The sequence below is a fragment of the Toxoplasma gondii genome, chromosome XII (genome assembly GCF_000006565.2).
Source record: "Toxoplasma gondii ME49 chromosome XII, whole genome shotgun sequence".
Classification (NCBI taxonomy): Eukaryota; Apicomplexa; class Conoidasida; order Eucoccidiorida; family Sarcocystidae; genus Toxoplasma; species Toxoplasma gondii.
The window spans coordinates 4,390,729-4,416,713 of NC_031480.1; the positions used below are offsets into that span (position 1 = coordinate 4,390,729).

A 25,985-nucleotide genomic window follows, 5' to 3' on the forward strand; every position below is an offset into this window, starting at 1 on the left:
CACACTTGGGTAGCTTAGGAACCAAAATGCAGGTTATCGCCCGGTCTTCTGCTGTCAGCCGGCCTATCCCTTTCGCGTTTTTCAATCAGTGAAAAGAAACCCGCCTGGCCTTTTCTTAAGAAACAGAAAGTGAGAAAGGAGCAGGTGGCACCAACAGGGGAAGTCTGCTATCTCAGTCGACGCTAACTCCTGATAACTAGGTTAACAGATTGAAATATGACTCAAGTCTGTGAAATACTCGCGAATGTGGCATTCGCCTTCATGAAACAGTAGAGCCGAAACAAGCGAGAAAAAAAGAGGTGAAAAGGAACGGAATATCATGGACAGCGATGCTCATAAACCATTTCGATTGGCCCTTCATGGCCTTGAGAGCGACCAGGTGCGAAGACTATACGACACGCCTCTTGGAGAATGCCGAGCGCATAAATGTGGACCCGCTTAGTCCACAGTACGTGCAAATGCTTCAGAATACAGTTTGCTCATATTATCATACTATCGTCGTACGTCAACAGTTAGAAAAAATAAATAACTTCAGACGAAATTTGAAGAGCTGGCTTGCAGCAGCACTTCACACACGAGCGAGATCGGCTGCAGATCCCACGTCAACCCATGGTGTCATGGGCTGATTGTTTTTCTTTTTGAAGGGCCAACTGTACTATACCGTCGCTTCGAAAGCTCCCTCAACATTTTTGAGTTGTTTCGCTCTGTCCATTTCCTCTCGTCTGGCTGCTGCATCCTTCGTTCATGCACATCCTGTGTTGTCATCGACGCACAGTGGAGCTTGGTAACAGTTGAAAGGAATATTGATCACACTGGTGGCACTCGATACCGTGGTGCCTAGCAAAACAAAACCGACACAACAGGCATTTCTCTTCCATAAACCAGGAGGAAGCATTTGCTACGCTGCATCTAAATGGCTTTTGTGTCGGAAGGCCGTTCAAGACACAACGAGATGCGGCGGAACAGCATGTTTTCCATTCACGTGGAGAGCAGTTGTGAGAAGCGTATCCACCAGCGTTGTGTGATGTCTTAGTCATTCAGTTACATCTTCGACGTTTGATGGCATTAACCGGGAAGTCAGCTCGTTTTTTCTAGGCAGCGACCGCCAATGCCTCGATCGCTGGAGGCTATGTAGAGGGTCAAGTAAAATTCCCTGTGATGTGGTCCGGGGAACCATGTTACGACACTGCCGAAGTGGAGCAAACTGCACTCATCCGAAGGGGACCCCTACGGAATTTGCAATATCTTTGTGGCTGGCAACATATATCTCTTCTTAGCAACGCCACACTGTCTGTGTTTGCTAAGACGAAGCGGTACATCCTGGCAGTAACGCGCACGGAAGATTCGCGGCTCTTCCTCCTATCTTCAGGTGTTGTCGTTTGATGGAAGCTGTGCTTGAGAAGTCTCCTATGCGCCCAGCACATCTGGACACTTGTTCCCCAAAAAAAGTCGCGCAGTCGCTCCGAAAAATCAAATGTTCAAACCATTGTGATCTCTTAAGAACAGAGGAGATTAAAAATGAACAGTTAAGGTCTAATCAGTATCTCGAAGAAACTGGGGAATCCGATTCTGGCGGGGCCAGAGCTGTGTGGGAAACAGAAATTCTGGGGGACAGAAACAAAACCGAGCGGCATATCAGTCGGCTGTCCAGCTTCTCATCAACAATCAAGAACATAGTTTCGTGATTGCACACAGCGCAAAGACAGGAAAAAATCAAAACGAAGAAAAGTATCCTTTTACTTTGCCATCATCATTTTAACGAACTCCTCGTAGTTGATCTGGCCATCCCCATCCACATCTGCTTCGCGGATCATCTCGTCCACTTCTTCATCTGTAAGCTTTTCTCCCAAGTTTGTCATAACGTGTCGCAGCTCGGCCGCGCTAATGAAGCCGTTACCATCTCGATCGAAGACCTTGAATGCTTCAATCAACTCTTCTTCCGTGTCAGTGTCCTTCATCTTCCGGGCCATAAGAGTAAGGAACTCCGGGAAGTCGATTGTGCCTGTAGATTTTGCGAACAGAATGCATAAGCGACAATGAAACTGTCGCAGAACTGCAGCTGCACCCGATTCATGCTACTGTGTGCTTTTCGTAAGTAAAAAAGGTTCTTGTTTTAACAGGACTGCCGACTGCGTTACACATCACATGGCTCCCACATGAATACACACTTTAGACGACTGAAATGCGCTGAAAATAACGAGCTACAAAAAGACTCACAGAGGTCATACATGGCGTAAGACAACGCACAATCTCCAGAGCAGTTGCAGAGGCGCCGCACCGTTGGTATACGCGGTGGAAAATTACTTGCAGATTTTTATTGCCGTGAAAAACTTACCATTTCCATCAGCATCGACCTCATTGATCATATCCTGAAGTTCTGCCTCTGTCGGGTTTTGGCCCAAGGACCGCATGACGGTGCCGAGTTCCTTAGTGGTAATGGCTGCATCACATCACAACACCCCACACAGTTATTAAACAAAGCCAAGCTTTTGCGGTTGTTTCATTGTAAATTTTAATAGCCCTACTGTGGCCAGAAAATGCATTTCTCATGCGCTGTCCTTTGGCATCCTCGTTGCCACTGTGGCTGCACAACGTGTCTGATGTGTTGGGTGAATGAACCCGGAGTACACCGTTTTCCCCTTCGGCGGAAGCTGTGATGTCCTTCCTGGCAAAGCGATAGCACAAACTCCACTGTTCGGCATTGGACCAGAAACACACAAAACACTTAACTTTCCACTTTCCAAAAGTCGGGAGCGCTAGAACAAGAGTGGTTCTGTGGCGCCAACGGACACCCTTGCCTCTGTGAAAAGTAGAGGCATGGCTCTTCTCACGGCCTTTAAAGCTTTGCTAACAAGCTGCCTACGTCTATGTTGTCTTCAGTTAAACTTCCAATGACTTCACAGACGTTCCCACGAAAGGTGCTGCACCTCTACTCTCGGAGGAGCCTAAAATCTGCAGAAATCGGTAACCCCAAGGAGAGAAGTCAAATACATCGCCAAAATAAATGTGTGAGCCACGCACGACGCACAATGACAAATACTCCAGGTGATTCAGAAGATTTTCCGCCGGAGTCCACTGTATTATCTGAGTTCACCGTCGCAGCGCAGAGCCACACATTCCCAAATTTAAAAATGAAAACGACCTCCACCGTCCCGTCTTCGAAGAACAGGCAAACTTCTTCATGAGTGTGAGTAGCGTGAAGCAAAGATGAAACACACTGGTCGGCAAGTGTTCGGAGTGGCAGAAGAAGAGATAGATGTGCCAAGTTTACACGAGTCTTCTAGGAAAGAGAGCCTGTACTCACTCCCATCGCCGTCTTTGTCGAACAGGCTGAAAGCCTCCTTGAACTCGGCAATTTGTTCCTCCGTCAGCTGGTCTGCCATTTTGTTTGTAAAAAAAGAGGAGTTTTCTGGAACGGAAATGTGAGAAGTGTATGTGTACGCTAACCACCACCACTATCGGGGCCAGGAGAACACCCCCGGACAAGAAACACCGAATGTGAAAATCCGAAAGCTTTCCGAGCCCAGAATCCGCGCGCGCTCACAGAAAAAGGGATTTCCAGTTCATGTGAATTTTTCAGAAAAGAGCCGCACGCACGCACAGTGGGTATACCGCTGCACTCCGGGGTGGACAGAGAAGAGCGGATTTTGAATGAGCCGTCACCAAAACCACCACAGTTTTCGCGAGCAGCGTAGCTGACAGCAGCAGCCTGTATGTAACGCCACATTCTCGACGCGCCCTCCCTCTGGCGCGCAGCTTACCACCGGCAAGCACTAGCGGTTTGTGTGTTACAACAATAAACGAGCGCGGGAAATGGCAAGAACCCGGTCAACGCGGGGACTGAGGAGAGCAATTTAACTTCATTTACCCTGAAGCCCAAAGCATGCTCATGTGCGCGTTAGACAGGAACAGCCTTTCTATTCTAGCGATAAATAAACGCCATCATTAATCAAGCCGCCAATAGCACAGGTTGGGATCAAAACCAAGTTGTCTGCCATCGCAGCAACGACGGACTAGGTGCCGTAACAAATAAACACGTTTTCCAGTGTCCGAGATCTTTGGTATCCGACACAGATGGCAGAAATGGAGTCCATGAATTGACATTTCTCCCACTCACCAAGCCAAATGCTCCAGAATTTGCACTTTGAACCGGCCAGGCCGGCTGCTGTGTTGTGGCTTGCCTCGCCGGATCTACAAAGTTTTCCGGGCGAGTGGCGCAGTTTCTTTCGTCGGCATCAACAAAGACTTACCCATAATTGACTATGAAACGGAGAAACAGGGACACGCTTTATTGCTCACCTTGTAGCTCACAAGTATATGCGGCTTTCTAGTGGGCGTGCTCGTATGCGACGGTGCTGGCTGCCCGTCGGACGAAGAGACCCTACGGACACACACTGTACTGTTTCGTTTCACCCACATGATTTTTTTGTATGGTAGATGGCATTTAGAAATGGGTGCACAAATAACCGATCTTGTCATGCTTGTAGGACAGACTGTTGGCTATTTGACTCTGCATACGGGGGACCGGAGGTGAGGGATTGAGAGCGGACGGTCACACGACCCGTTGCCGGTAAACAAAACTGCAAGACGAAATGAGGTGCAGCTCGCTCTCTGTGAGACGACTGTTGCTTTGGCTGAGGCGAGAAACTGGTCGAGTGGGCAACTTCTGTCCGTATCCCCGTCGTGGGAACGCACTTGCCAGCACTACAGGATCTGTACCTTCACTCACTGGGAGATACCCACAGATGAGAGGGAAGACTACGAACCATCTGGAGTTGATCCATGCAGATAGAGTGACTTTGTAGACATCGGCAGCCCCCTTTATCTGGAATGGCACATACTGTGAACTTTCTGAAGTGGGGAGAACGACATCCTAGGCGACCCGACTCAGCAGGCCACTTCATAATGTGAACAGGTTACGGGGCGGATAGTACCAGCACAGGGGCACTCCCGTAAGTCGTACAGGGGGTCGAGAGTGCTTGCCAACCTGTAAAATATCTGTCTTGAGAAGCAAGACCTTGCAGCCATTACCGGAACGAGTGTCGGAAGGCTGATTCAGTGGTATCCGATGCGCAGTGCCCTTTTGTTTTTCGCTGCGAGAAGCGTCCGATCCTTCCAAAGAAAATCAAGTTGTTACATGATTTTTGAGGATGGACAGTCGGTAAGCACAATAACCCGAGGGTTTCACGACGGAGTCCGAGATACCCCGTAGAATGTTACAGGCAAGGCGCTGAGTGGGTATGCTCCCGAATCAGGCCACACTCGTACGAGTACTGACGCGTATGGCAAACCGATAGGCAGCACAAGTCTATCGACGTTACGAGCGGACACAGCAGCATATCTTTCACTCTGGCTGCTATTCGCGCCGGCAACAAATCTAGAGACACAAACCAATGGGCAGACGCTGAGGTTGCCTCTCACAACAATACGTGCGACCGAATGTTGAATGACGCATCGTCGCCACGGCTTGTTCCGATGTCGCGCACTTTATGCACTGCGCCATAATTGTGAAGAGACTCGCGCTCGCCGTAAGCCTCTTGACTGATGGCGCAGAGTAATTCACGAACTGAGCTCAGTTCGTGTTTAGAGGTTTCGGTGTGCGTGAATCGACGCGTGCGTTTTCGTTCCTGTTAAGCCGGCGACTCGCTCCCTTGAGCACGAGATCTGCCACCAGTACGCGGAATCCAGATAAAGGGGGCTACCAATGCCTACAGAGTCAAATCTCGTCATGAAGCAACTCCAGCTCTTGCAGACTCTTCCCGCTCATCTGTGGGTAACTCCCAGTTAGTGAAGGTATAGATCCCGGAGTGTCGGCAACTGAAGCTTAGAGCCCGCCCGCCCATGTCTGCTTTCAACGTTCCCTCAGGCTCGATTTTCCTGCGGTTCCCTAGGTGAGAGGATCAAATATACCACCGTTCCCACGGAAATAGCGAAATTACCGGAGGATTCCCCGGGAATTGGCTGATGGGCCGGTTCGAGGAACTATGATTAAGCCGACAGGGAATGTCTCGGCAATGTCCCGTTAGCAACCCTGGTCGCAGCTTCACCGTCCCTACACTTCCATACAAGCAATTCTTTGGAAGAAAGATCAAAATCAAGTGGCCTAAACAGTGGGGGAACAGGGGCTTTGTAAGATGTGGAAGCAGCTGGTGGACGTCTCTCGCTTTGTCCCACACAAATGCGATGCTCATTTTTTCTCGTTTTTCGGATGTGCAGTGCGAGGCTGACTTCTGCGAAACTCGCACGCACCCGGGCTGCACGTTTTCTCCAATTTTGTTCAATTACGCCACTTTCTGTTCGGACGAAGACATGCGCCCGTCGATAAGGCGATCCAGTGGGATGACTGTGGCGGCCTCTCAGGGGGGGGGGACTCGTCTGTTGCAGCGGAGCGAAGTAGACCCGTTTTCGATCGACACGTGGCATTTGCTGAAGCGGAGACTGGTCTGGCCTGCGAGGAGACGGGAAGTCCCGCGATTCAGGCTCTTGTTACATTTTTCCTTCTTTTTTCCTTGTGGTTAAGTGTGCCATCTCTTGTCGCGAGGATGAAGAAGTCAGGAACGAAGCAGCCCGTGCGGCTGTATGTGCGGGGGATTGTGCTCGGATACAAAAGGTACGTTTTTCTTGCTCCACAAGTTTTTACGGTGAACGCGGCATGCGAATTTGCTTGTTGACACGGACGAAGGTCCTCGTTTTCTCTTCTCTGACATGTGGGAGGCCACAAACTCGTCTGTCGGACCTGCTTTGTGGGCCTGCGGCAACGCGGTCGGATAGTGAATTTCCTTGATTTTCTTGAGGCTGTGGGGGCGAGCGGCTGACTTGCCCAGAGCGCAGTCTCCTGCAGAAACGAACTACGAGTGTCTTTCGACTTTTTCTTGTAATGCGGGGGACGGAGGTTTCTGTCCATGTTCCCTCGGAAAACAGCAGGCGACGTCAATGGCCGTTCGAACCTGGAATCTATACATGCCATACCTTCAGGGTCCACGAACCTAGCATATCTGTCTGTGCCTGACTGCCCTCTCTCCTCGTGTACCTTCGTCTCTGTTTCCTGAGTATCCACCCGTCAGAAGGCTGACTGCAGCTCCCGCCCTGTATGCTTTTCAAGCTACCTGCCGCAATCGCGGTGGAATAATGTCCTGGCCTGACAAAGTAGTGGTAGCCTATACACTCGCGTCGCGGGGTGTCAGGACCTCCACAGTAATCTGTGTTCACCCCATTCAAGATCCACTGTCAAAGAAAAGTTCAACGCTGACGAATCTCTCTAGTTTGGAAGTTGGCGGACCTGCAGGTGTATTGGGGCATCATGGCGTGTGACGCGCTTCGATGTGTCTCAAGCGAGGCGGCAACAAGTCCCGTCGTTCACGTGACTCATTTTCGTCGACAGCGACGCCTTTCCTGGTCAAATAGGAAACAGCCTAAGGATCCAAGCACTAGAGACTTTGCATCACTTGAAGCCGTCTGCTGGAGAGCACTGGCCTCTGGGCCGCTGTCGACATGCGGCGGCCGATGACGTTGTGTCGAGGGAACACCCTCACTTTGTTCTGAGCTGTGAATTTCCATCCGAGACTCAGAGATGCTTGCAGCCGTCTCAGGTGGTGTGGTCCCGCTGTGTGGTGTCTCTGCAGATCCAAGGTCAACCAGTACCCGTCCTGCTCTTTGCTGCAGTTGGAGGGCGTGAACGACCGCAAAGACACCCAGTTTTACCTTGGCAAGCGTGTTGCCTACGTGTACAAGGCCAAGACTGAGAAGCAGGGCTCCAAGTACAGAGTGAGTTGCGCTGTGTCTGGCCGCCAGCTCACAGTGTGGATGTCCCTTTGTTGCGTTGTGGGGAGAGGCAGTCACCCGTGAGAAACGTTGTGACCGCAGCTGAATATGCATGCTAATTCTTTGTCTTCGCTTATGGAAGTTTGAAGGTGGACTACGTTACCCGAGAGTTGCCCTCGTTTCCTGTCAGATCACAAGTGCCAAGTCGTCTGGGACAGCCGAGGGCGTAGCTCTCGCTGGGGTTATCTTTTGCAGGCTCCTCGAGCTGGTTCGAGACCGCCTCCGGTGTTCATCTCTTCATCACCATGTGAAGACGCAAAAAACGTTTCCGTTTGAATGTGCCAAACACGCTCTTGTTGCGCTGTGTCTTTCTCTGTAGGTCATTTGGGGCCGCATTCGCCGCCCTCACGGAAACGGCGGCATTGTGCGCGCGAAGTTCCGCAGTAACCTGCCTCCCAGCTCGATTGCCGGCCGCGTGCGCGTGTTCCTGTACCCCTCGAACATCTAAGGGAGAGCTGAAGGCCTTTTCTCACTGTATTGTTGAAAGACGAAGGAAGGTGTTGTGTCCTCGTGGGTGTTCCAGCGTGTCTCGAAATAGTCGCGTAGGCTGTGGAACGTTTGCCGTGGTCGACCTTCCGTCATGTCCTCTACCTCTTCTGTGTTCAAAACAGAAGTTGCGTCTCACCATGGACTAGCCGTAAACTTCTAATTCACGTTTCCCCTCCTTTCTGGGTGCGTTGGCGACCCACAACCTTTGACGGAAAACCCCAAAGTCCACGGGACGCCGTCGGGTTGCTAGCGAAGAAGTAATTCCGGACCTCCAGTCAGTTGTGGCTAGCTGCGATACAGTGCAGTAGTTCGCAGTGGCCCTTGTTCAGCGGTAAACTGCAGGGTGCGATGGCGATGTTTGATCGAGTTGGTGCAGCACCTAAGACCCTGTCACACAAGAAGAGATGTCGTGTGTCCATGGGTATGCAGCGTGCTGGTGCGAGTAGGACCATTGCTTCGACGTTTCCGCATGTCCACTAGAGCTTCTGTGTCCGTTTTTTACGTGGTGTGTCGTTTGTGGGTGAGACAGTCCCGTGTACTCTGCAGCTCAACAGACGGATGCCACGATGATGAAACAAACATAACCATGGATCAACCATCGGATAGCAGTGCTCTGGCGAGACCTAAGAAATCTGATCCCAAGTGGCAATCGTTGAGCTCGGTGGACTCGTGCTGTGCTGTGCAGACGTCCCATGGCTGTGTGCAACCCCTCGATTCGTGCTGTCCTTTGCGTGTTTAGTCGTGTCGCAGTCCACGGGCTTGGGAGGATGAAAAACACGTCGACATGGATCAACCATCGGACATCGCTTCTGGCGAGACTTGGAAGAGCCTGACAGCCCGAGTTCCAGTGGACTGCGCTTCGTTTCTCCATCTGTGTTGGTGTTTGTTACAAGACTGAAACAGTGGCTGTGACCGTATTGTTCGCAGAAGCTTCAGTGTGTCCATGTAACTAGCGTATTCTTCGTAGAAGTTCCTAGTACGTTTCCGGGGAGAAGCTGGGCCATCGATTTCGTCTGCGCTGAGCACTGTCGGGGTTGAAATCACAACGGCTCCACATCGCCACCTGGTTCACTGTTGACGATCCACCGAGGAAATGCTTTTTCTACCCTCAAGAGCAGTAGTCGGGGCGCGATGGACACCCTCGCTGCCAGGATCCGGGAAGTACCTTTTCCCCTCTTGTAGTTTGCCCGAAGGCACATTGACCACCTTTACTACCGTTCCAGAAGATTCAGCAGAGCGCATCTCTTCCGGCATGCAGAACCTCTCGTGCTGCCTGCCTTTTCTGCGCTCGTGCTATACTTCACTTTCAGGTGGTGGCTTCACTCACCAGAGGACGACAAAGGACTGAATGGCGTCTTACTGGCCTCTCAGAGCCGCAGATCTTCCTGGGGTTCCAGGCTTCTCTTGTGATGGTGCTGCAGTGCTATCTAGTCAGATTCGTCGAGACGCTGGACTTGATGCACGCCCTATTCGCTATAAATACCGTAAAATAGTCACTGTATGGGGTCACTGTACCGTTATCTACTGATTGGGACGACTGAATGCCACTTCACCCGAGCCCATGATATGCACTTGCTGAGTTGGAGCACCACGACAAATGTACATTCATAGGTAAGACAACCGCTACGCACCGTTTCACGAAATAACATCCCCTTTTCCCCGTCAGTTTCCTGTGTCCGGGAGAGTGAACGAGTAAAGAAAAATGTGTTTTGTTATGGAAACAGGCGGCGGATACCCAGTGCTGGTCGTTTCGAATGAGCAGTCACTGCCGGTGACGGAACTTTCACGGAGTTGTCTCCTTTCTGAAAAAGTGTAGGAAAACGCGGTTATTGCCAGCGGGAGACTGTCGTGCCGCTATAGTCTACTCGGCGTTTGCGTGAAAGAACTTTTCCTCCAGTGTGCGTTGTCTACAGTTCCCTAGCCACATGAACACATCGCGGTTTATGTGAAGACATCTTAGCTTGATCGTTGAACGCAGCTTCCGTCGTCACAAAGACAAGAGCAGACAAAGGAACGCCTACGTCGGTTTCGGCAAAAAGGCCGTTTGGAGTTCCTGACTCGTCAACGAGACACTTGACTTCATGTCAGGTGTTTCTGTTTTCCTTTCAACAGCCAACCACCACCGAGAACGAAGTATCCGTCTCACTGCAGCCTTCAGCGAGACGATTCGTCGTCCCATCCCCTAAAATTTGCACCTGCTGGACTTTTTGTGGGACTTTGCTCTTTTCCTCCTTTCCTCTGTGCGTCGGTTGTTTCTTCCTTTTCCCTCCGCCGCGCCCCCACTCACTTTGGTGCCACAGCGTCTCGATATGTTCTTTTGAAATCGAGAGGAGAAAATCTGTCCGCGCACTGGAATGACCCTACACGTGAGGGGCGCTATCGGTGTCGGTCCTGTTTATGCGCTCCCTCCAATGCTTCTTTCTTCTCTCTTCCTGCTTGCTCTGACGTTAGAAAAAAGATTCCGGCGGTGGAACGCCGGGTCTCTCGCAGCTGGTAAAGACTCTTCTCGACGCGCGACAACGACACGGTGCTTTCGCTTTCTTTCCTGTTGTCTTTCCGGCTTCGCCGTGGCCACACGTTGTGGCATCCGTCTTACTTTTAGACTCTTTGTTCTCTTTTCTCACGAGAATGCTACCCCCGAACCTGTTCCTGCTGCTTCTGTTTCCCCTCGGCCGCGGCTGACCAGGCAAACGCTGTCTTTCAGACAGAGCGGACTTCACTCTCTGCCGCATGTTTTCGATTTCCAGATCTCTTCTTTGACCGCAGCTGGGGGCTTGCAGGCGCTTCCCAGTTGCTCCTTACCGGAGGAAGACTACAAAGATGGAAGAGACTCACGAGCGCCGGGAGACTGGCCTGCTGCACACACAGGAGAGGAGACCGGAGACAAGCAGTGGACGTTCTTTTTCGTGTGACCTCTTCGAGCACTCTACGTACTGACACTTGAGTTTCTCCACGTGAAACTCTGTCTCAAAATTAGATAACGCTCGGAGCAAACGCAGACGCTAAAGATGGAAACGAGACGTTTGAACAAACAACTCGACGCTGACACATCTTCGGTGTATTCGTCGTCTCTTCTCCAGTTATACCATCCTCGAGACATTGAAGTGAAATACACAACACTACGAAAGAGGCAGGTTGAAAAAATCTCCAGATCACTCGTTTCTAGAGAAGACCACTCCACATCTAGTTGCGGAGATTCCTTCAAGAAACGTGCATCCGTGTTGCCTCCCGTCTGCTTGTGCGAAAGACTGCCTGGCAAATTTGCAGCGCGCGTCGCGGCTCTCGCCTTTGAAAACTTCTCTTTTTCACACACCTGTCTCCACCTTTGTCATCGGATACGCGTCTGCGCTTCCCGTCGCGCGCCTTCCTTCTCCCCTTCTCGTCGTCGCCTCTGCGCCTGTGCGTGTCGACGTTGTACGTGCTCCGCACAGAGGTTCGCTCTCGAAACTGGTCGCAGGACTCTCTCCCTTCGCCACCTTCTTCGTGTCTCCTCCGCTGGCCTTCCCCGTCTCGTCTCCGATCCTTCGGTCGATGCGCAGCGCGGTCTTCCCGGCCTAGACTGGCTCTCTCTGACCTGCACAAGTCACTCGCCCTCTCACATCCGCGCGGTTCCTTCTCACCGGGGTACCAGGTCCGAGCCTTGCCGTTGCCTCGGCTCTCCACTGCACTTGTTGTCTCTCCTCGGTCTCCCCGTCTGCGTCGCTCTGCTTCGTCCTGGAGAGCGAGGCGACTTTGAGGCTCGGAGCGCGAGAAGACGGGTGACGGGGAGGACATCGCGCGACTCTCGCCGAGGACTGGAGAACCCAAAGATACGCCGAAGAGCAAGGAGCGCCCTTCCTTCGAGAGACAAGGAGCCCCCAGGGACGGGTACCTCCGCTTGCGGTCGCGGCCGCGGATGTCGTCGTCGTGGCGAGGCGAGAACGGCGACACTGAGTGAGATGAATGCGCGCTCGACCGGTTTAAAAACAACGGCTCTTCTTTTCGCTCGCGTTCGTGGCGCGAGCTCAGACTCGCCTCCTGGGGCCGACGCCTTCGTCTCTCCCCGCTCTCGGCGTCTCTCTCCCGGGTGTACAGACCGCTGCCGCGGTCTCGCCTGCGATACGCATTCGAGCCGAGCATCCCGCGTTCGCCCTCCTCGACAGTGTCGCATCCCCGGTGTCTCCTCGCTTCTTCCTCTCGACGGCCGACGCCAGGAGTGCCTCCGTCGGGACTAGACAGCTGACTGTCGACAGACGGCAGCGACAAACGCTTCGGATCTTCCTGGTTGACCGGAGATCGGTGCTCCACACAAGGATCTCTGAGGAGACAGGAGAAAGGTTTTTCTTCCTCGACATCGCGTTCCTCCATTCTCTCTCTGTCAAGCTCCTCTGCGTCTCGCCACCCCGCTCGGCGGCGCCCGTGGCGATACCCAACTTGACTCTCCATTTCTTCCCCCGGCGGTGTCTCCTCCGTCTCCCTGTCTCTTGCGTCTCTTGTCTCCTCGCGAGTTCCCTTCAAACTGCTGCTCCTCTTCTCGCCACGGACCCGGCCGTCGTCCGACCCCCCAAGGACCTCCCCCGCGTCGTCGTGGTTTCTCCCTTTTGCAAGTTTTTCTTTTTCGGCACTCCCTGCATGCGTCGACTCGCCTCGAGAGGCGGCACCCGACTTGCTTTCAGCTGCGCGCTTGAAGAGGTCGAACGCCTTTCGTCTTCGCTCTTCTTGTTTCTTCGCGACTGCAGACGAGTTTGCCTCCGCCTCGCCGGTCTTCTCGCTTCTCTTCTTGTCTTCACATCCTTCCGCGTGCGTCGGAAAAAACAACGCCAGCGACACCGGCGACAGCGCTTCGACGCCGAACTCGCAGGCCTCTCTTCCCACCGCGCCTTGCTTCTCCTTGCCGCCGTCCTTGCCGCTCAAACTCTGCGCGCCGCATCTCTCTGTCTCTTCGCTGGCGCGCTTCCTCATTCGCCGAGAGTCTCCGACGCCCGCGTCCTCTCCGCGTCGGTAGTCCCCACAGCTCCCCGGGGGGTCTGGAGACACCGAGAAGGACGGCGACTGGCTCTTCTCTTCTGCCCAGTGCCGCTCTGCATGCACGCTCTCGCCTTGGCAGCGTGCGTAGTCGCGCTCTGCAGCCCGGTCGCGGATCTTCGCCTTCTTATCCCACTCGGGCCATCTCGCGTGCCGCCACTTGCCCGAGTCCCCTTCGCTCTTCTCGCCGCCATGGATAGCCTGATAACTCTCTGCACCTGCCCGCGCAGAATCGGGACCCCTCCGTCTCTTTGTCTCCTCGTCGCTGCTGTTCGTCATGTCGCTCACAGAGCCGCCAGGCGACGCATGCACCGGCGAGGCCTCGAGACTCGCCCGGCCGTCTTCTTTCAGAGCGCCCCCAGAAGCGAAGGCCGAATGGAGAGAGAGACGTTCGCGTCCCCGGCGCCGGCTCTCGTCGAACGCCGGACGCTCTGGACTGAACGCCGGTCTATTTTCCCCTCTCCTCCCTTCTTCTCTTCTTCCGCGGTTGCTTCTCTCTGTCTCTCTTCCTCGCTTCTTGTCGCCTGAACGACTCGCAGGGTGACTCTCGCGCTCCTCAGAGTCCAGGGATCTGCGCCGGCCACTGGACCCCCGCAGCTGCTCTCTCCGCTTCTCTTCCTCGCGGAGACACCGACCATAAACACCCTCTTTGGTTGCATGCAGACTGTCGAAGGCGCCCTCGCGACCCCGACGCCCTTCTCTGTCTTCGCGGCCGTCTACACACACACAGACACAAAACGCCCCCACACACGCACACAGACAGACCCAGACATCCAGTGAGATACAAACAAGGAAACAGAGACACAGACAGGGACACCACCGGATTCAACTCGGAGAGACAGACATAACCTGACTGAGGTCGAAACAGAGACAGATGGCAACGGACTTCGACAGAAACGGGTCAAGAGAGAGAGAAAAAAAGAGACACCGAGGTCGCAACAGACAGTGATAGAAACGAAACAGATAGAGATCGAAGCAGAGATATAGACGAATAGAAAAAGAGGCACAGATCGAGACAGAATCACAGAGAGGTAGAAGGTGAGAAAAACGGCGACAGACAGAAGGCCGAGAAGACAACAAGTGCATCCTAATTGCGAAGCAGACTCTCTCGCGCACACTCATCTCAGTGCACCCACCGCGCCCCGCGCAGACACTACTTTTTCATGTAGATTTCAGCGCATGCGTTTTTAGAAGAAACAAGAGACATAAAGGTACGGAGCGGGATTGCAGTGCATGACGCCTGTGAGTTTCCTCGACTGTTGTGTGTCCCCCTTCCGCTTCGACATGCTGTCTCCTGTCTCCTCACACACATCCTAGTCTCTGCATCCACGCGGGCGTTTGATCTTTCCACCGCAACCCTCCTCGATTATGTGTATGCCAACGAGGCGAGTAACGCGAAGTCGGCTCCTCCTCAAGAGTTTTCTGTTGCCCGCTTACAGTGTCTCCTGTCAGACCTCCCGTCGGTCTGCTCTGCGTGGTCGTTCCAGCTTCCCGGAGAAAAGTGAGTGGAGACAGGAGGCGGCGAGACGAGAGAAGCCGGCAGGGAATCGTGTTTCTCTTCTTCTCGCCGCACTTCACCCTTCTCTCGCTCTTCGCCGCGGTCGTCGGCTGTCTGCCAAGGAAGATCCTTCAGATCGGAGCCGCTCTCGCGAGGCAGCTGCACGAAGGCTTCTCGTTTTTTCCTCGGAAAGAGGTCGGCGGAGACGAAGGAAGCCTGAGAGCCCCCTCCAGAGACCTGTGAAAGCGAAGGTCTCCCAGGAATGGGGTGGACCAGCGACGAGGAGAGCGACGGCAGAATCGACTCCGAAGACTCGCGCTCGTGCGTGGACACACCCGAGACCGTCGACGCGGGGAGAGAGTGAGGGAGAGACCTCCGGGAACTCTCGTCCTGTTTCTGTCGCTCGGAGTAAAGTTGACGAAGAGCTAAGCACAACAGAGAAGACGCACACAGGTGGACACAGCCAAGCCTTGTGCGGTTCGTACACACCTGCCCCCTCAGTTTTTTTTTGAGTGCTGGGGCGTCCTTTGTCAAGAGCTTCTGCCGTTCCATTCAGGAGAGGCCATGCAGTCAGCCAAAGACAAAAGGACGTTTACAGGTGACCACGGAAAAAGGCCATGAAACGCGAATCTGAGATCCTTCCTCCCGGAAAGGGAGCAAAGAGTTCTGCGGTCAGAACGTCTGCCCTCCCGCGCCTCCTGTGTCGGTCCAGGGACATCACGAGAGTGCTGACAACTGGTAAAAAAAGAACATTAGGGTCTGTCAAAAATGTTGCTGAGTCCACGTTTTTCTCCTGAACCCACCGTCGGAAGCACAGACATGTTTGGAGAGACGCTACAGCTCTTGCCTTTTCCCAGCTGGGGCCTGTACATCACCTGTAGAACGGCTTTGCAGGTCGATCTACTACGTCAAAGCATCCAACTCATGTCATACGAACACTGAGTTCAGACAACACACACAGTCCTTCCAAGACGTTTCATGTGGGGAATCTGGCTGGAAAATCGAAGAAAAAATCCTCACCTTCAAGTCGCGCTGCCTTCCTCTCCACACTTCGAGCCCAAGCAGCGAGGCGAACTTCGCCCACCGAGACGCGCCTGTTAAAAGAGAAAAACGCATGCAAGAGTTTTTGCGCTGGCAGGCTTCGCACAAAATCGCCTTGGTCTATCCATTGCTTCTCCACTCGAAAGAGAAGTCGAGCTGAACAAAAGGTTCCGCTCGATCTTCGAAGAACAAGATTTATCCACCGACCAGAGAAGCCGTGCTCCTCAGACCGCATCCACACTCTCTCTCCTCGCTTCGAAAACTCTCGGGGCCGACCCACACACACACACACACACAGAGAAACAAGAGGTACATTTAAATCTCCCTCATACTTCCACGTTCACCCCATACATCCACATCCACATATATATATCTAGGTAGATGGATAGAGACTTTCATACTGTTTCTGCAGATGCGTCTACACAAACTGCAGCTGTACACGCATCACGGTGTCTCTGTTGACACCAGAGAGCGGCTTCGGAGATCGACGTTTCCGTGGCGCTGAATATTTGTCGGACTCAGCCTTACTCGGACCGCGTTTCGTCTGCTGAACCCTCCCTTCCAGGTCCTTTCCTTGCATGCGAAGTTCCTCCCATCTGACGCTGGTCGCGTCCACCGCGTCGCTGTGCATGCTTGGAGACGTAGCTGTGGGCCGCATGGAGATTTGCTCGTTTTTCGACTCTGAAAAGGGATCGCACGAACGAGACACACGAAGCAGGCTCGAGAGAGTCGAGGATGCGTCAGCCGCGCCGGGACTCCGCGACCCAGCAGGAGCAGACGGAAGCTTTTTTCCAAACAAACGACTCCAACAAAAGCGAGAAACTGCTCAGACGAGACACCAGAGAGAAGGAGCCAGAAGAAGGGCAGCCAACGGAAGACCCACCGGTCCGCTACACACAAGAGACGAAAAGGAAAAGGCGTGGAGAGGCGACAAACACCCACATAGAGCGCAAACGACGAAGAGGACGTTGCACGCACCGATGGACGCAACAGAAACCGGGGAAGAGACTCCTGGTAAGGAGGAAGAGAAGAAAGGAACACGAGTCGCCTGGGCGTCAGACAGAGTCACAGAAGCGCCGATATGTCTCACCTCTTTGGAAGAGGATGTGTGGAGAACCACCGATGTTGGAGAGCAGCTCTGGCTGTAATTCGCGTAGCTGCAAAGTGTGGAGGCACATGCAGTGAATACGGTCCTTAGACGCTGAGACCGGGATCGAAAGACACCTCAACGGTCACTCCTTTTCCTGTGGTGGAAGTTATCCTGTTCTTGGAATCATCTGCTGCACCACTAAACCCTCTCTCGCCTTCATCGTGAGCAGACAGCTCGAAACATTTAGTGCATCGTCCCGGAAAAAAAAATCTCCACGACACACGCACGGCCTCCGCGTGTCTCGCTCCAGTCCACCCTCCTGCGCGGAGATCAAAGGTCCCCTATATCTACGAATTGGAGAAAGTCTGTGAAGAGACGTCCGCAGCTCTCGATACGTGGATCGACACCAAAAAATGAGGTAAACGAGGCTGCAGAAACATCCGCGAACGCGTCTGTGCGCTTCCTCATTCTCCTCGTTCAAAGGGCACAGTCCGGGAAGCCTCCTACCAGGATTCCACGCGAGGAGCTGTCTCAGGAGGTCCCAGCCTTCGTCGCCGATTCTGCCGAAGGAGACAAGCAGAGAGAAACAAACGCCGACGCATTTGCCGAAGAAGCCGGAAGACGCTCGCTGGCTTCGGCGCCACACGAAAAAACAAGAAAGACAAAAGAAACCCAGTGCGTCTCACACGTAACGCTCCACATGTCCCCACAAGACATCGACGCGCCACCAAGAAACACTCGATGCTCAAACGCAACAAAGTCTCCACATGCATATAGCTGCCTACGTGTGCAGATACATACACGCATATCTACACAAATATATATATATATATATATACAGATACATATGTATTTGCGTGTCTTATCTATTTGTTTGTATCTACAAACATGCGTTCAGTATATCTACGCACGCACAGATATAAATACGTAACTATCTACCTATTTAGATGTAACTGTTTAGACGTGGCTATGCCTCGTCTACAAGGCCGAAGTGCATGTTTTGCTTCGCGTTTTTTCCATGTTGTTTCGCGCGAGGAAGACATGAGGGCCAACGACGCGGGACCAGAGAGAGCCCAGCGCTTACTGGTTACGGTACTTGAAGAGTCTCTGGATTTCCAGCGACCTGTCCACTCCGCTTCCATCGAAAACCGGGTCTCGCGCAAAGCCGTCGCCTCGTCCTGACAGATTTCGAAAGTGCTGCGGACAGAGGGCTCTCAGACTCGCCAGGTCGCTTTCCGACGGAGGGCCGATTTTCTGAAAAAACAAACGCATTTCTCTTCGTCACACCTCCGTCGGTGGGTTCAGCGGTTCCGAACGGATCAAAAACTTTTCCTCGTCTCTTGCGACACACGCAGCGGCCACACATCTCCTCCCAAAGTGCTCATGTACACAAACATCTACTCGCCGTACAAAAAACACACATTCATACATTTATACATACATATACATATATATATATATACGTATATATATATATACATATATATATATATATCCCTAGACGCACTCAGGTCACACCCACACGCATACACATACGTGTAAACACACATATATATGCATATATATATACATATATATATATATATATATATACATCAGTCTGCAGGCAGACAGAAACAAAGGGATGAACACACATGTGGCCACCAAGTCTAACATGCATAAAACGTGTGTGTATCGATTTTAGACAGACCAGACGAGGAGCACACACAGATACAGACACATACTTGCGTACATATATATACATATATATATATATACATATATATATATATATATATGTATATAAATACGTATGTATCTATGCATGCGAACGCAAAACCACTTGTCTATTTGCGCATGTGGGTACCTCGACGATTTGTCGGAGAAGAGCGGCTTCTTTGTCGGCGGCGAAGAGCGGCATTCCACACACGAGTTCTGCCATGATGCATCCCGCACTCCACATGTCGACGCTGCCGTCGTAGGCCTCGGAGCCGAGAAGAAGCTCTGGAGGTCGGTACCACAGCGTGATGACTCGATTTGTCAAGGCAGGCTTCTCGCTTGCTGCCAGCGCCTCCCCGCGAAGAAATCCTGGAAGAGAAGAAGAGGAAGACGCGTCGGCGAATTGGGTGGAGGAGATGCTGCGTTCGCGGCTGGCGGCTGAGTCTGCGTCTTCATCGACGGAGCAGGGGAGGACAACGCGAATGGCTTCCCCGCCCTTCGCCTCCATGGCGCGTGTGACGCGCTCTGGCTCGCGCGTCACGAACTTTGTGAATTTTCGAGCTAGGCCAAAGTCTGCCAGCTTCACAGTTCCGTCTGTATCCATCAAGAGGTTTGCACCTGAACGCACAAAAGATCGGCGCAGCGCAACTGCTTCCTGTTGCTTCATGCGGTCCTTCACCGGGTCCCACCCCCCTGGCCGCGGCACTTTTCCGGAAACAGCGAAACCCAAAAGTCTCCGCTTCTCTTTCTCTCGTAGTCTATCCTCTGCTCGCATCAGTCTTCGTTTGTAAAGTTCCTGCCTCCACCCGCTCTCACTCAACTCCACACTGCGCTGCCTTCCTCACTTCCATTTCCAACTTGGTCGTTTCCTCCCTGCTTTGACGTCTTGTTTCTGCCTCTCTTCTCTCTTCTTCGCTCTCTTCTCCTTCTTGTTCTCTCTCTTTTCTTCTCCATGTATTCGCAGTTGCTCTCCCGCTTCTCGGTTTCATGTGCTCTCTCTCTTATTCTCCTCCCGGTTTCATTTGTTCTCTGCCTGAGGTGATTATCGTTGCCTCTTGTTCGCTTTCTGCTATCGTGCTCCGCCCTTTGCGTCCGTGTTCTGTCTCTGTGGTGTCTCGGAAGCTTTTTGTCCTCTGCGGTGCAGGCGACACACTCTTTAGGTCTCGGTGGACGACGTTTTTGCGGTGGCAGTGGTGCAGCGCCGTAAAGAGTTGCAGGAGGATCCCCTTGATCTCGCCGATGGACAGCCACTGAAAGAAAGCGAAAAACAGACGGCAGATACACGCTTCCCGCTACACGCGACACAGCAAGCAGGCCTTCCCAGCACAGCCAGAAAGAGAAACCTGAAAGCCTCCATGCACTCGAGTGTCGACTGCTCTCACGCTTCGTCTCTCTGCTCACCGTTTGCGGACGCGTGTACTTTTCTCTTTTCTCCTTCGAGTCTCGGATGGCGTCCAGGAAGCCGAGGAGGTCGAAGGGCAAATACTCAAACACCATCCACACTGCGCCTCTGTGGTGTCGGTCCTTCAGGCGCGCTGACGACACGAAAGCACGAGAGAGCGACGGGGAAAAAGTCACATGAAACAGAGACAACAAACTCAGAAACTCTCCACTTCGCCGGCGCGTCTCGGACTGTGCGTGCGAGTCCTCCCCTCCTCTTCCCCTCCAACCAGAAGTCACAGACTGGACACACCGCGCTCGGTCCACACCACTCGGTAGGCAAGCAGAGAGGCCTCCTGCAGAGAAAACTTGGAAGTGCACTGTCTCTACACAGATAGAACGTCACCGCGCGAAGCGAACGAAAAAGTCTACTTCCCGCAAGGCCTCTCGAGAAACGAAAACGGTGGACAAAACGAAACTCGCGCCTCGGAGAAATGCGCTCGCGCCGCTGTACAGACACACAAACGGCAGCCTGGAGCTGGGCGCCGGCGTCTCTCTGGATGAACAACTAAAGCAGGTCCCTTTAAAACACAACGCATCAGGAAATGATCCACCTCCTCACCGAGGCACAAAGCCCACCCAGAAGAAACAATGTTCCAGTTCACAGATGCAATCCCAGACGAAAACACATACAAGACTCCCACACGTGTACATACCTACATACCTACATACATACATACATATGAATAAATAAATAAATATATACATATATATATATGAATAATAAAATATATAAATAATGCATAAATAATATAATATACACATAATATATATATATGTATGAACATTGTTGTTCTGAGAGATCTTACGTTTGGAGTGGACGACAGCGAGGAGCTCGACGGTGTGTTTGCACTCTGGAGAGAAGGGCAGACGACAGCATCGGCACTGGGCGAGGAGATAAAGGTCGGACGCGTCTCAAGCGCCTCACGAATGCGAGTGTACGTCCAGAAGGCCGTCCAGAGGGATTCTCTGTCTATTTGCAGTGCCGGGAAGATATCAAGCAAAAGCTGGTCCACCATCTACGTTGCCTGTCTAGACTCTGAATCTGCGTTTCTGTTTCTGAGTCTGCATTTCTGTTTCTCTGAGCCTGCGTTTCTGTTTCTCTGTGTCTGCATGTGTCTCCTACGGTGCGACGTCCGCTTTTCTCTCCCGTTCTCTCTCCCTTCTGCTGCTTCTCTCCTTCTCGACCCTGCCTTTCCCACTATCTCGTTCCTGCGTTCTCCTTTCGGCCTTTTCTTTTCTCCGAGAGCCAACACACCAAGGGGGAAAGCGCAACGCTGTAATGTGCATCGTGTCTACTCGCTGTCTGCTCCTGAGTACATCTCTCTCCCTCGCTGACCTCGCGCTCCTGTCCCCATTTTTGTTTTCCTTTCCTGTTTCCGAAGTGTGCTTTCTCAGCGCTGACTTGAGAGCTCGTTGAGCAGACAGATTTCCCGAATCGCCGTACGGGGAAAGCCTTCCCGTTCCTCGCCTGCGTTGTTCATTTGTTGACAGGCGGCGGCCACCGCCGCAGCGCCGCCCTTCTCCGTTGGCTTCTCCTCTCTCGTTTTTTCTTCTCTCTCGACTTTCCTCGACTTGGCATGCTCTTCCTGGCGAGGCGCGAGCGCGTGCGGCGGATTGTTTGCAGGAAGAGCGCCTGGAGGCGGCGCCATGATTTTCATCTTCTTCATCGCGACCCAGCGACGGTTCTTCACATCCTCGGCCAGCCATACGTCGCCGTACGCGCCCTGACCGACTTGCTGCACCTTGACGACTGCAGACGAGAGAGCGAGACACACAAACACACAGCCGAGATCTGGAAACAGCGAGCGAGACGCGAAAGAGAGAACGCGAGATATCGACGGAGAGACAACTGCACTCACAGTTGTTGAGAGTCAAACTCGAGGAAGGATAACTGCCGGCGTCGCTCATCGGCATGACGTAGAACGTCCTCGCCTTCTTCGATCTCCTCGTCTCCTTGCGATTCTCCTCTCCCGCTCCCCTGCTTTCACTCGAGACTCGTTCTCTCTTCTTGTTCGACTCCTCTGGACTCTGCGCTCCTCCTCCCCACTCCCAGTCTCCCCTCGCGTCTCCCCGCTCTGCCTCTCCCTTGCTCCTCACACAAACCGCAGACGAAGAGGAGGAAGAGGAAGATGGCGAAGAGGAAGATGGCGAAGAGGAAGACGGACAGGAAGGAGCAGAGACATGGTCTTGGCTTGTGGAGAGGTGCGAGGCTGTGTTTTCAGTCTGTTCCCATTTTCTTTTTTCTCGGTCGACGAATCGCCTGAGGCGTTTGCGGTCAGAGGGCGAGAACGCGTGCGTAGCAACACGCCAAAGGCCCACCCATTGGAGACATCGGCGTCTGAGGAGAAGTAGAGAAGCTTCGTCGCGAAGTAACTCTTCTTCGGAGTCGGAAAACGGACCTGCAGAGACAGACACTCCTTCCGCGCTTGCGCCTCTTTCGTGAGCTGCTTCTTTTCCTTCTGCCGTTCTCTCGCTCTGTGCGAGAGTCGTTTGAATCTCGCGTAACTGACTGTCGAACACAGAGAGGAGGATCTGCACAGAAGGAGGGATGCCTCTGTGGCTGAGAGAAGAAGATGTCTCCTCCTCTGTCTCTTCACTGTCTTCTCCCTTTGCCGCAAGGAAGAAAGGCTGGAGGAAACGCACCCCACAGGCTTCTTCTGATCCACTCGCAGGCACAATGAGGACAGGAGGCTGCTCGCAGCGTCTCTGCAGTTCCTCCAGAATCCGCCTTCTTCTCTCCTCCGTCAAGAAAGGCACCGAGAGAGAAGAAGTCGGAAGTGCAGTGGCAGGAGAGACAGCCGAAGAAGAGGAAGGAGACGGAAGAGAGGATGCGAGCTGTCGTCCCGAATCTGGGATGCATGCAGAAGAAGAACGAGGGCGCAGAGCATCGGAAGACGAGGAATGAGAATCGAGCGGACCAGGAACAGGCGACTGAGGAGAAAAAGGAGAGTTGGGAGCACAAGACGAGAAAAGCGGGTGGAGGAGGCGGCGGAGGACAGAGGAAAGGAGACTGGATGCGGTCGACGGAGTGTCTGGAGAGGCGGAGGCGTCCATCATGGAAAGAGAGGAGGAAAGGAGACAGACGGAACAGTGGAGAAAGATCAAGGAGTCGGGGACAAATCGGAGCACGACAACGCCCCAGACACACGACGAACCTTCGCCGCAGCAGCGGGTGCTTCTTGAGTGAGGAGAGTGAAGAGGAGCGGTGCGAGGCAGGAGAGACCCAAGGCGACTGGCGAAAAGAAAGACGCGGGATAGACGGAGAAGAAAAAGGCGATGAAGCGAAAGTAAAGTTGGAGACGAAACCCCCGTTTCTCCCCCAAAGAAGAAGAGACGAGGGCGAAGAACGGCTGCTGTGTTTTGTGTAGCACCGTCATTGACTCAGACGAAAGGGGAGAAAGACCGCCAAAACGACAGAGAGAGAGCGTCTCCGAGTCGACCAGCGGTGACCCTGAGAGGGCCAAGGCCGACAGACGAAGGACAGAAAAATCTCGAAACTACTCTGGAACATGCCAGACAGAGGAAGCGAGAAACGAGGGGATCAAGCCTGCTTTTTCCCTGCCTCGAAGAGACAGCAGAGAGAGGACTCTTCCGACTCCTGCGACAGTGGGGAGAGAACAGAGTCTGACAAATGCGGAGTCTCCCGTCGACCGTTCCAGCACCCACGGATCAGCGTCTCTCTCTTCGTCTCTCGCTCGAACTCCCAGCGAAAAGAGAGAGGAAGGGGGGAGAGGCAGAGACGTCCGCTCTTCTCAAAAAGTGAACCACCGCCGCCTTCCTGTGTGCATGCTAAACACGCGTTGCAGACAGACTCCAACAGATACGAGACAACGACTCGCTCTACTTCCTTGAAAAATCGAGAATGCTGAGAGTCTTCTGTCTCCAGATCTCTCTTCAAACGCAGACAACCACCGAGAAACTTTTTCCGCTGCATGCAAGCGCCTCGCGCCGTCTACACGCGCTGCACGCGAGACCCAGCATGTACGCCTTGCATGTGAGAGAAAAACGGAGTTTGGACAAGTCTGTGACTTTTTCTCTTTTTCTCGTTCTTGCAGTTTTCGGAAACACTGAGGAACTCGGAATTTCCAAGCGTCTCGACTCGGGTGTCCAGAGTAGACAGAGGCGAGACATACTGCTGAATCAGTCAGAAAGATGTGTATCGGAAGGAAAAACGATCGTTGTTCAAAGGATCTGGGTTTATCTCTGTTATTCGACGCTTGCGTCCACGTTTCTGCATAGAGAGCTCTCTTTCCTCTCACTGGCATCTTTTTTCTCTTTGTCGATCCAGTCCTCTCTTTGTGTCTGTCCATCTCAGTGTATCTCTTCCTCTCTATCGATCTCTGACTCGGTTTCTCCCTCTTGATCTCCGTCTCCACGTCTCCTCGGCTCTCTTTCCCTCTGTCGCTTCTGAGACTTCGTCACCCCTGTTGTCTCTCCGCAGGCTGCACTTTGAAGGAACAACGGAATTCTCAGCATCCTCTTTCAAGAAAAAAATGCATTTTGACAGAGAGATACAGATTGCGTGCGAGAAGATGGTATGGGGGTTTTCGTTGACGTCAAATAAGCAATTTCCCCTTGTTTCAAAGACTATATTCAAATCAGAATAGAGGCGGAGAGTGTCTCCCCTCACTTGAAAAGGGAACTCGAAAGCCTTCTGCCTCTAGCAGAGGTTCAGACAGAATACTTTTCTTTCTTCATAGGAAATACACTGACGATCTTGTAGTCGAAACCTCTCCCAATTTAAGGCTCTTTTTCTTTCTAGAGAGATCTGAAGGAGAAACACCAGAAAGCAGACCAGCGGAGGGAGATACACAGGAGAACTTAGGCAGAACGTCTTGTGCCGCGTTCCACTATACAAAGCAGTGTCGAGGAAAGCCACAGAAAAGAAGTCGTAGGGAGAAACGACTGGATTTCCGAACTAGGAAGCCTGAGAATCGGCGAGTTCGAGCAAGAAAGTCCTCGAGAAAGAACGCGTGTTCACCTTTTTGTCCCTCCATAAAACAAACAGAAGATGCAAATATTTCCATTTCTCTTAGCTACGCGTCTTTTTTAAAGAAAAAAGGCGCGCAGTCTAACACCTTCAGACAGGAAGAAAGTCTGCTTTTCAAACGCCTCCTCTCTGTCGTCTTCATGGAACTTCTCTCCTCACAAAATAACAGAGAAAACGAGGACGAACTCCTCTCGTAGTCTCTATCTTCATGTCCTTATTTTCTTTGTTGAAAGTTGATACTAACACCTGTGTATGTTCGACGCAGCACTACACACAGGACTCCTTGCCCATCACTGAGGAGCCAAGTCCATACAAACAGTTTTGACGACGAATACATACATATATGTATATATATGTATATATGCTCTGTTTTTCTGTGCATGTACGTTGCGTGTGACCGTTTATGTTTGTGAGACGCTGACTTGCCCGGGTCGCATCCGTGTTTTCTTAAACTTTCCTTCGCGCCGTTAGCATAGTCGCAGAAACGTATCAGAAGGCATGAAGTTTACAGAGTGTGCTCTTGCATTCGACCGAACCTGCGATAGATAAGGGGGCTTCCACACTCTCTGTGTTTTCCTGGAGACACGAGAGAGAGAAGGGACATCCTCTGTGAAGCGACCGAGCGAGGGACAAGCGAGGGAGGAGGAACGACAGAGATGCAAGAAGCACGACGAAGCACAGAGGGAAGGGGAAACCTAGAACTGGGGGAAGATGCAGAAGGAAGGGGAAACCACCGAGGCGGAAGATCGAGACAACAAAGAAAAGACGCTTCATAAGGCTGAGGCAACAGAAGAGCTGGAGACAAATACGGAGGAAACAAACGAGTGTATCTGAGGAGATCTCTGCTGTCGCTCTTGTCTTGCGACAGAATGCGAGAAAAACTGCTGTTTTCTCTTTGTTTTTTCAAAACC

At 52.6% G+C, this 25,985-nt stretch overlaps 3 protein-coding genes across 3 annotated transcripts; 1 reads left to right on the top strand and 2 right to left on the bottom strand.

Moving 5' to 3' along the window:
* Nucleotides 1–1,360: 1,360 nt before the first annotated feature.
* On the bottom strand, nucleotides 1,361–4,085 carry TGME49_249240 (calmodulin, putative). Its single transcript, XM_002367217.1, has 3 exons — nucleotides 3,305–4,085; nucleotides 2,336–2,440; nucleotides 1,361–2,002 (listed from the first exon to the last, which is right to left on the bottom strand). The coding sequence occupies exons 1-3, from the start codon at nucleotides 3,381–3,383 to the stop codon at nucleotides 1,737–1,739; spliced, it is 450 nt and encodes a 149-aa protein (XP_002367258.1). The 5' UTR covers nucleotides 3,384–4,085; the 3' UTR covers nucleotides 1,361–1,736.
* A 2,342-nt stretch (nucleotides 4,086–6,427) lies between these two features.
* Nucleotides 6,428–8,593, top strand: RPL35A (ribosomal protein RPL35A). The gene is made up of 3 exons (XM_002367218.2): nucleotides 6,428–6,610; nucleotides 7,623–7,764; nucleotides 8,141–8,593. The coding sequence occupies exons 1-3, from the start codon at nucleotides 6,543–6,545 to the stop codon at nucleotides 8,267–8,269; spliced, it is 339 nt and encodes a 112-aa protein (XP_002367259.1). The 5' UTR covers nucleotides 6,428–6,542; the 3' UTR covers nucleotides 8,270–8,593.
* A 1,401-nt stretch (nucleotides 8,594–9,994) lies between these two features.
* Nucleotides 9,995–23,944, bottom strand: TGME49_249260 (cell-cycle-associated protein kinase CDK, putative). The gene is made up of 14 exons (XM_018780888.1): nucleotides 21,944–23,944; nucleotides 21,487–21,834; nucleotides 20,891–20,935; nucleotides 20,043–20,176; nucleotides 19,795–19,891; nucleotides 18,790–19,259; nucleotides 18,028–18,197; nucleotides 17,451–17,503; nucleotides 16,944–17,010; nucleotides 16,382–16,534; nucleotides 15,833–15,906; nucleotides 14,752–15,237; nucleotides 11,624–14,030; nucleotides 9,995–11,166 (listed from the first exon to the last, which is right to left on the bottom strand). The coding sequence occupies exons 1-14, from the start codon at nucleotides 23,139–23,141 to the stop codon at nucleotides 11,142–11,144; spliced, it is 5,727 nt and encodes a 1,908-aa protein (XP_018635026.1). The 5' UTR covers nucleotides 23,142–23,944; the 3' UTR covers nucleotides 9,995–11,141.
* Nucleotides 23,945–25,985: the final 2,041 nt, after the last annotated feature.